This window comes from Leptopilina heterotoma, unplaced genomic scaffold (genome assembly GCF_015476425.1).
Source record: "Leptopilina heterotoma isolate Lh14 unplaced genomic scaffold, ASM1547642v1 Lhet_201, whole genome shotgun sequence".
NCBI lineage: Eukaryota > Metazoa > Arthropoda > Insecta > Hymenoptera > Figitidae > Leptopilina > Leptopilina heterotoma.
Genome location: NW_025110916.1, coordinates 190053 through 201366, shown reverse-complemented (window position 1 = coordinate 201366; position 11314 = coordinate 190053). Strand labels below are relative to the sequence as shown.

The following is an 11314-nucleotide window of genomic DNA, read 5'->3' as shown; positions in this document are numbered from 1 at the left end:
TTTCAGTAATTTAGTAACAAACTAATTCTATTTCTAAAATCTTAAGTTATTTACTGTTACCAAAGAAGTAAATTTACATAAATTTGATAGTAGAAAGCAATGTACTTTACTTTTTTTAAATATTTTATTTTGATCCAGTTTTTCGTACAGTTGAGGAAATTTTGTCTTCATAAAATTATATATTCTACAACAGTTGAGGTTGCGTGGAAGGGGCTTTTACAAGATGTGAGACGACTCTAAAAGTTTCGTCTTCAGTTTTCACCTCCCTCAGGTAGAATTTACAACCAAAATAGTTTTGAACCGGTTTCCTAGTCTTTCACTGTCGTTTGGTTATAGGCATTTTCATACATTGTCAAAATTCCACTAAAATTGTCTAATTACACTATGAATCTCATCGAAAAAATAGAATATCTAGTGAAAAAATATTTTACAATGTGCATGTTCAGTTTAATTATCTTGTTAACAATTATTACCTTTTTTAATTCAAGATACAAGTGCTTGGCTATTATGTTATTCTTATTCACAATTGGTAAATATAACACATAAAAATATGTTTCTACAGACACATACACATAAATTAGATTAAATGTTTAGGTAATTTATCTTTATTGAAAGCAAAATAAATAAATTCACGATGAAATTGTAAATGCGCTGTATCAGCAAAATATAGGATAGGTACAATTTCCCAGACTATATAAGTTATGTGAAACGAAACATCATACTTTCAGATAAGTTAAATTGTAGTCTTATATAGTGAATTCAAAATCAAACATAGGTACTATTTCTCCAAAAAAATCTTAAGGAAGAATCACAGAAAAAATATAAGAACAAAAGTCAGTCAAATATCATAATTTTGTATTTTATATGAAAAAGATAAATTAGAAACTTAATTTAGTTGATGCGTAAAGAATAAATTTTCAATACTTAAACAATTAAAATTGCATTTGAAAAAAATTACAATTTTTTGTCAATAAGAAACCTAAAAGGGCTTAGGGGGTTAAGTGTGCAAAAACTGCCCCCGCATCTATTTTTCTCAAATTTGGCCCCTATATTACTATCCATATGACTATAACTTTCTGCAATTTTGAACTCAAAATTCGCTTTTTTGGGGGAGTTATGGAGGGGGAAAGCAAAATCAAAAAACTTATTTTTCTCGAAAACTACTGAACCGATTTTAATGAAATTTTAAGAGGTTGCAGATATAGATAAGACGATTTTAGAAAAAAAAATTTTCAAATTTTCAAAAATTTTTTTTAGGGTTATTTTTTGAAGTGACCACTTTCTCTTTTGTTTTAAAAAGTATCTTATAATGTCCCCTTTAACATATATTTTTTCCAAATTTTTTAAAAATATAGTTTTTGAGTAAAATGTCAAAAACCATGGTCATGCTATTTGTCACGTATACGGTAATGCACATATACATATGGGCAATTTCATGTGATAGGGTATAGCCAAATAAGTATGGAAAAAGTGACCCGAATATATTTTTCCCATTCATTCCTACCCACTTAAAAATAACTTTTTGAAATTTTTAACTCAAAATTTTGGGTTTTTTGGAACTTATGGAGAGGAAAAAATCGAAAAACGCATTTTCCTCAAAAACTACTGTATGCATTTTAATCAGCTTTGGATATGTTGAAAAGACAATTAAAGAGATTCCAAAAAAAATTTCAAATTATTTTTTTAAAAAATTCCAAAAATCTTTTTTTTTGAAAATTTCAAAATAAAATTTTTTTGAAATTTTCAAAAAAAAAATTTGTTTAAATCTATTAAAGTGAAATTTTTATGTATTTTCTCATTTCATTCTCTTATGTCATCTACTTAATAAAAAAATTTTGCTTGACATGATTTCAGGGTGTGTCACGGTACATTTTTATGTTGTATGTAAATGGTTAATTTTAAAAAACCTGTCAAATATTTTTGCAACTTATTACTAGTGGGTTATTGAGGTTGCTAAATACAAATCTAATGTTACTATAAAAAATAATTTTAGACAAAGAAAAAAATTTTGAAAATTTTAAAATCAAATTTTAGGATTTTTTGAGTTTTTTTTTACCGTGTCCCACTCTAAAATCATCTAGGCCATTATTCTTTGATAAGTAAGACTGTTAAAAAAGTTAAATAAAAAAAGTGTGATGTACCGCTTCAACGATCAAAAAAGAAAAAAATTTTAAATGCCAAAATAAAATTTTTTGGATTTTTCTTTGGAAATAATTTTTTTTAACATTGATTCCAGACTTGTATTCAGAAAACCCCTAAGTATTAATTTGTGATTAAACAAATAATTAATTAATTAACCATTTACATACAGCATAAAAATGTATCGGGTATGGTTTTTGAGTTATTTACCGTGACACACCCTGAAATCATGTAAAGCAAAATTTTTTTATTAAGTAGATGACATAAGTGAATGAAATGAGAAAATACATAAAAATTTCACTGTAATAGATTTAAACAAATTTTTTTTGAAAATTTCAAAAAAATTTTATTTTGAAATTTTCAAAAAAAAAAGATGTTTGGAATTTTTTGAAAAAATAATTTGAAATTTTTTTTGGAATCTCTTTAATTGTCTTTTCAACATATCCAAAGCTGATTAAAATGCATACAGTAGTTTTTGAGGAAAATGCGTTTTTCGATTTTTTCCTCTCCATAAGTTCCAAAAAACCCAAAATTTTGAGTTAAAAATTTCAAAAAGTTATTTTTAAGTGGGTAGGAATGAATGGGAAAAATATATTCGGGTCACTTTTTCCATACTTATTTGGCTATACCCTATCACATGAAATTGCCCATATGTATATATGTGCATTACCGTATACGTGACAAATAGCATGACCATGGTTTTTGACATTTTACTCAAAAACTATATTTTTAAAAAATTTGGAAAAAATATATGTTAAAGGGGACATTATAAGATACTTTTTACAACAAAAGAGAAAGTGGTCACTTCAAAAAATAACCCTAAAAAAAATTTTTGAAAATTTCAAAATTTTTTTTTCTAAAATCGTCTTATCTATATCTGCAACCTCTTAAAATTTCATTAAAATCGGTTCAGTAGTTTTCGAGAAAAATAAGTTTTTTGATTTTGCTTTCCCCCTCCATAACTCCTCTAAAAAAGCGAATTTTGAGTTCAAAATTGCAGAAAGTTATAGTCATATGGATAGTAATATATGGGCCAAATTTGAGAAAAATAGATGCGGGGGCAGTTTTTGCACACTTAACCCCCTAAGCCCTTTAACAAATATTTCTTATTGACAAAAATTTGTAATTTTTATTCAAATGCAATTTTCAATAATAATTATGTTTAAATTGTTGAATTTAAAAATCTTTACCCTTTCACTAAAACAACGTTAAAATACACTACCGTCCACGAGTATCAGGACGATTACAAGCGACTCTATGAAAAAACATGCCATCACTTTTTCAATCATATCTCGTAAATAAAAGGAGATACAAAAAATCTTAAATACGGTTAGAAAGCTGATTAAATTTTGCGTAAAATAAGCCGTCTTTGAAGTCATTTCGTTAACTGTTTTTTGAGCTGTAGAGTGAGAAAGAAATGAAAAAAATTATCAAATTTTCTCATTTTTCTCTCTTGACATTAACTTTTTCAAAAATCTAAAAAAAATTTAGATAAAAGTTTTTTAAAAACACAGAAATCTTCGTTAGAATTTCAGCTTTAAAATATGCCTTTGAAAATTAAAAAAGGGTAATCGGTCTTTGATATATCATTAAAAATGTGAAGCCGTGTTGCGACCGATAGGTGCATTGAAATTCAACTGTGACGATTCGATTCTAGCTTCGCGCGGCCGCGAATGGGAGAGAAAACAGAGACGGATTTATGCTGGGAAATAATAAATAATGATGTTTCACAAGTAATATAAAGAAACTCGAAAGTTCATCGTTCCCCGCATGAATTCGTCTCTGATTTCTCTCTCATTCCCAGCCGCTCGAAGCCAGAATCGAGTTGTCAGAGTTGAATTTCAATGCACTAATCGGTCGAAACACGGCTTCACATTTTTAATGATATATCAAAGACGGATTAATCTTTTTTAATTTTCGAAGGCTTATTTTAAACCTGAAATTCAAACGAAGATTTCTGTGTTTTTAAAAAACTTTTATCTATATTTTTTTAGATTTTTGAAAAAGTTAAAGTCAAGAGACAAAAATGAGAAAATTTGATAATTTTTTTTATTTATCTCTCACTCTACAACTTAAAAAATAGTTAACGAAATTACTTCAAAGATGGCTTATTTTACGCAAAATTTAATCAGGTTTCTAACCGTATTTAACATTTTTTTGTATCTCCTTTTATTTACGAGATATGATTGAAAAAATGATGACATGTTTTTTCATAGAGTCGCGTGTAATCGTCCTGATACTCGTGGACGGTAGCGTAGAATTTGACTTTTTGTTTTAAAATATGAAATTATTATATTACTCTTGTAGAAACTGCAGTAAATATCCTTATTAATATTGCAGCTTTTGTAAGGTCCTTATAAGGTTGCCTTATTAACATTCCCCAATGTTCAAAGTGGGCTTGTGTAACTCTAATCCCAATTAATTCCCAAGGTTGGGAAATCCCATAGTTGGAGCCAGATTTAGTTATTTCATTGTTATTAGGTATTGCTATTTAAAGTTGTTAATTATTGATTATATAAATATTTTAACAATAAAAGAGTAAATAATATGAATTGTTTACACTAACGTCGGGAATTACCGGTACGGCTGCACGCGCACGGCCCAAAAACATACTAATCTTTAAATCACGATTTTCTTGTAAATACAAATGTCAGAAAATTAACAAATATACCATTCGAAAGATTATTAAATTCTACGATTAATGATATATAACTGAAAATTTTAATAATTTATATAAAGATTGCAGCAAACCACAAATTTGACAAAAATTAAATTTTTTTGTCAAATTTGTGGGTTGCTGCAATATTTATATAAATTATTAAAATTTTCAGTTATATATCATTAATCGTAGAATTTAATAATCTTTCGAATGGTATATTTGTTAATTTTTGACATTTGTATTTATAGGCCAGTCGGTGAGTGCAAAAAGTGCACATAAGTGCAACCTGAAAAGTCGAAGCAGTTTCTTGTAGTTTGAGGGCCCCAAATAAAAGCCCCATAGTTTGCACCACATTTCCGGTTGCGAAAAATGGTGTAAACAATCGCCAAAGTTCGAAAAACATGGTTTTTCGATGACTGTTGCTTCCGGTTAAATTTTAGGGGAAAAAGTTGTGATTGAAAGTTATAGAGCTTGGAAATAGCTTTCAAATGATTGGTCGCAAGTTAAAAAAGCTTAATTAGTTTAGTTGCAAATGAATTTAAACCATTAAATATAGCACTTTTTTAATTGTTTAATAACTTTGTTAATAATTATCGAATTTGTTTCTAACTTCCCAGAAATATTCCCCTTGCGAGGCTGAATAAATCCAAAAAAAAATCAACTTGATCGGGTAAATAGTTTATGCATAATTCCATTTGTTAACTAAAAACATGTAATTTTTCAACGGAATTTCCCCACTTTTGGACCTGCGAATTTCGTTTTTTTTCTTGGAGACTACAGTTAAGGAGTCTAACTTTAGTTCCATTTAAATGAGAAATTGATTTTTTTTATTTAAGTGCATAGTAATAGACGTTAAAAAACGGTATGTTTTTTTGACATAAACAAATGGAATAACTCGGCCAATTTTCACTTTATCGATTTCGTGTAAAGGGCATTTGATTTCATTTGTTTTCACAAAACTTTTCCAAAAAAAAAATCCGATCTAACTTCAAGAGGTGGAGAGTTAACTTTTTTTTAAAAAAAAATTCCTGACAAGTTAATTATTAATGTTTTTTATTGAAATTCGCACCACTTACAGTTTGATACATGTATTTTATGTAAAAAAATTAAACATAAGGTTTTGTGCATTTTTTTAAAATTTATAACAAGTAAAAGTAAATGTATCCATTTTTCAACCTCTGAACGGCGGAGTGGGGGTACCCGGAGGAGCGTGATTCTCGCCGCCACAACTGAATTCAGCCGTTCAAATTTGCAAAAATGGTCATAACTTCGTTAATTATTTACCGATTTTTATCTTTCTTTTTTTAATTTGATGTATTTTTTTACGCCGAATCCAAAAATGATTTTATATGTTTTCAAATTACAATATTTTTAATAATAAAAAAGAAAAAATTTTTAACAACAAATTTTTAATTATTATTTATCATATTTGACAAAAAATTCTTTTCGTACATATAATTCCATTGAATTTAAAATAATATTATGACATAAAAAAATTAAAATTAATTATATATAAGCTTGTAGCATCAGGTACACATATGCACGCCTGTTCAACTATCAATACAACAATGCTACACACTTATAAGTAAATAATTTTATTTTTTTATGTCATAATATTATTTTAAATTTAATGGAATTATATGTACGAAAAGAATTTTTTGTCAAATATGATAAATAATAATTAAAAATTTGTTGTTAAAAAAAATTTTCTTTTTTATTATTAAAAATATTGTATTTTGAAAACATATAAAATTATTTTTGGATTCAGCGTAAAAAAATACATCGAATTAAAAAAAGAAAGATAAAAATCGGTAAATAATTAACGAAGTTATGACCATTTTTGCAAATTTGAACAGCTGAATTCAGTTGCGGCGGCGAGAATCACGCTCCACCGAGTACCCCCACTCCGCCGTTCAGAGGTTGAAAAATGGATACATTTACTTTTACTTGTTATAAATTTTAAAAAAATGCACAAAACCTTATGTTTAATTTTTTTACATAAAAAACATGTATCAAACTGTAAGTGGTGCGAATTTCAATAAAAAACATTAATAATTAACTTGTCAGGAATTTTTTTTTAAAAAAAAGTTAACTCTCCACCTCTTGAAGTTAGATCGGATTTTTTTTTTGGAAAAGTTTTGTGAAAACAAATGAAATCAAATGCCCTTTACACGAAATCGATAAAGTGAAAATTGGCCGAGTTATTCCATTTGTTTATGTCAAAAAAACATACCGTTTTTTAACGTCTATTGCTATGCACTTAAATAAAAAAAATCAATTTCTCATTTAAATGGAACTAAAGTTAGACTCCTTAACTGTAGTCTCCAAGAAAAAAAACGAAATTCGCAGGTCCAAAAGTGGGGAAATTCCGTTGAAAAATTACATGTTTTTAGTTAACAAATGGAATTATGCATAAACTATTTACCCGATCAAGTTGATTTTTTTTTGGATTTATTCAGCCTCGCAAGGGGAATATTTCTGGGAAGTTAGAAACAAATTCGATAATTATTAACAAAGTTATTAAACAATTAAAAAAGTGCTATTTTTAATGGTTTAAATTCATTTGCAACTAAACTAATTAAGCTTTTTTAACTTGCGACCAATCATTTGAAAGCTATTTCCAAGCTCTATAACTTTCAATCACAACTTTTTCCCCTAAAATTTAACCGGAAGCAACAGTCATCGAAAAACCATGTTTTTCGAACTTTGGCGATTGTTTACACCGTTTTTCGCAACCGGAAATGTGGTGCAAACTATGGGGCTTTTATTTGGGGCCCTCAAACTACAAGAAACTGCTTCGACTTTTCAGGTTGCACTTATGTGCACTTTTTGCACTCACCGACTGGCCTACATTTGAATGAAGGGACGGTATTATCCACTGTTAGAATAATGAATTGACTTTAATGTATTTTCATTTTTACTTCTAACAATATTGTATATGTTACCGGTAAAACCCGAAGTCCAGGCATTTTGCGAAATGCCTAGGCAAATCGGGAAATACCTAAAAGTGGCCAGGAAATTCGAGTTTTACCTAGAAATTTTAGGCATTTCTCAAATTGCCTAGGTATTTCGCGAAATACCTAGTCATTTCGCGAAATGCCCAAGTCGATTTAGGCAAAATGAAAAGTTGATCATTTGTAAGCTGCGCATACTAATGTAAACAGATTGTTTACAAAATTATTAGTCTATTACACTGTTCGACAAAATATTGCTACAAGAATACGTCTCAATTTTGAGAAAAACGGGGTCAAAGTATCAAAATATGCCATTTTTAGCACTTTTTGAAGCACTATAAAAAAGAACGCGATGTGATAGAAAGCTCAAATATGTCTTAAATAAGAGCTCGAACCCTCAACTTTAACATCCAAAAGCAAAAAGCCAAGTAGAAATAACTTAAAATTGTGGGGAACAACTTTTTATTAATTTACCCTATATGATCGCTAACTAAAATAATAGCTGATGGGCGCGCACGCGGTAAAAAGTTGTTCACCACAATTTTGAGTTATTTCTACATAGTTTTTTGTTTTTAGATTTTAAAGTTGAGGGTTCGAGCTCTCATTTAAGACATATTTGAGCTTTCTATCACGTCGCGTTCTTTTTTTTATAGTGCTTCAAAAAGTGCTAAAAATGGGATATTTTGACACTTGGACCCCGTTTTTCTCAAAATTGAGACGTGATGGGACAATTTAACTTACAGATTCGTAATCTACGGCGAAAATCCCGTAAGTTTGACATGCTGCAACAAATAACCAGCAAAAAATATATGTTCACAATTAAGGTTTCAATAAATTTTTCAATTTGCCTAAATCGACTTCGGCATTTTGCGAAATGCCTAGGAAATTTACGAAAATGCCTAGGCAATTCGGAAAATACCTAAAAATGTCTAGGAAATTTGAGTAATACCTAAGATTTTAGGTATTTCCCGATTTGTCTAGGCATTTCGCAAAATGCCTGGACTTCGGGTTTTACCGGTAACATATATATAATTACTTTAAATCATTGGCACGCCCATGTGACTATATAAAATACTAATGATTATTAACAATAAATTATTATATATTTATTTTAAATTTAATATATTTTTCTTAAATAATAATAAATATTTATAATAATTTATTGTTTAATACATTATTTTATAATAGATATATACAATGAAATAATGAATCTATACCTGATTGTTTATAATAATTAATTAACAACAGTTGAAAACATTAATTGATTGACTCATTAGTTAATTAAGGTTTTAACTGTTGATTAGTTATTATAAACAATTAGGTATTGATCCATTAATTCATTGTGGCAATTATAAGATAATAATTTATTAAACAATAAATTATCATATTATCACATGGACGTGACTTATTTTATAATTCCAACATTCTTTAAAAGTAAATTTTGTTTTACTTTAAACAATAATTTAAAATAATTAATATTGTTAATAGTAATTTATAATAATTAATGAATGACAATATAATATTTATTTATTATTTATTTAAGTCTTTTTGAATTTTATTTCTTAGAATAGATTTAGGGTACATGTAGGAACCCAATCAGGACCGTAAAAAGGGACCGTATATTTTCTTGCCTGATAAATAAATAAGGAAATCTGAAAGAAAAATTATAGAGTCCTTATAAGGCTAGATTGGGAAATTCGTTAGTAAGGCAACCTTAAAGGGACGTTATAGAAGCCGTAATATTAATAAGACAATTTACGGCATTTTACACGGGTTATTCTATAAAAGACTAAAGAAAGCAATTTTTATTGAAAACTAATAGATTTATGATTATCCTGTTCAGAAAAATTGACAACTTGAGAAGTTGATGTTAAATCGATGTTTTGAAAAACACCCTCACAAGAAAAGGATATTCTGAGGATATCATTAGGATGTCCTGAATTATGGAATCATCCTGTGGATATTTTAGGGATGTCCTAGAGACATCCAACGGAAGATGTTAGGATATCTTAAAGACCATCGGTTTGGATAACCCAGGGACATCCTCAGAATATCTAAGGTTATCCATAAGATGTCCTCTAGACATTCAAAAATATGCTAAGAACATCTCTAGGATATCCCAAGAATATCCTTTCATTAATCCTAATATATATCGGGGTCGCTGATATCGAATCTGAAGTCCATTTTTAAAAATACAAAATGGCGGATAAAATATGACGGGCATATTTTGTTTAATTTTTCGGATTCGCTTGAAAATCGTTACTCGGGTGTTTTCTAGGTCGCTGATTACGATTATGAAGTTAGATTTTCGATATTTAAAATGGTAGATCAAATACTGCAGACAATTTTTCAAAAATTCTTAGAAATTAATTGAATTTGATTGAAACTTGTTTCTTGTAGGTTTTCGGGGTCCCCAGGCAACCAGTTATTTGTTAGACAATTTCCTCAGTGGTCACAGGTTACCAATAACGCAGTTACTAGTATGTTACAAGTTATTCAGTTAACATCATAATGGTTGACTTTTACAAGTTACACTTGTGTACATTTGTTACCGTAAAAACTTGTAACATACTAGTAACAAAAGTTAGTGATCCTAAAATCACTGAAAGTTTGTGCACATGAGTTTAATTTTTGTTATTCATGTATTTATTAAATATATATTATTATTTAATTTACATGAAATATTTAGGTAATCTCTTATTTTTCTTATTTAATTAAAATAAAATAATAAAAATAAAAGTTTCTCTAAATATTCAAATAAAAATTTGTCTTGTGATTATAATCCTTATTAATTAAGTCAAAAATTGTTTTTTTTAATGCTGTTCTATGGTCTCTTAAATTTCTAGATTACGTGCGACAAACAGTTATCACCAAAAAAATACGACACTGCCTGGTTTAAATGACGTGAAATTGGTAAACAATCATTTTCGAACAAGTTTTTCTCTTCACACAGGAACTTTTTACAAAATCTGCCCACGAACCAATTACACAAATATTCTTAATTATCTAAATTCGAAAGATTTTTTTAATCTTTTCAGAAACGTGGTTGCAAAATGGGAAATACTGTAGCAATGTAATGCAAATAATATTGACAGCTGAGCCTTTACGCTCGCTGCATGCTTCTGCCCTCTAACGGCAAATGGCTGTAATAAACATCTTTCCGCCTGTCATTACATTACTTTTGTATTTCCCATTTTGCAACCACGTTTTTGAAAGGATTAAAAAAATCTTTCGAATTTAGATAATTAAGAAGATTTATGTCATTGGTTCGTTGGCAGATTTTGTAGAAAGTTCCCGTGTGGTGAGAAATACTCGTTCGAAAATGATTGTTTACCAATTTCATGTCATTTAAACCAGGTAGTGCCGTTTTTGCTTTTGTTCTCAGACAAAAATTGCCTATATGTAAAAAACATCATTTGCCACTTTTTCAATGTGAACTCTATAGTCCACTTTTATGAAAGTATTTCCTTTTATTTGAAAAATAAATGTAATGTAAAAAAATTGATTTCTCACAAACATTTTCAAAATCAAAATTTTCTCGCTTTTATTTTGTCAAAGTAAA

At 28.4% G+C, this 11314-nt stretch overlaps 1 protein-coding gene across 1 annotated transcript in view; it reads left to right on the top strand.

The window, feature by feature from the left end:
- Positions 1-275: 275 nt before the first annotated feature.
- LOC122501129 (estradiol 17-beta-dehydrogenase 2) overlaps positions 276-11314 on the top strand; it is a 174960-nt gene continuing 163921 nt past the window's right edge. Inside the window, exon 1 of the mRNA XM_043610403.1 lies at positions 276-529. Coding sequence (XP_043466338.1) covers positions 385-529 — 145 coding nt within the window. The 5' untranslated portion in view covers positions 276-384. The remainder of the gene's footprint in view (positions 530-11314) is intronic.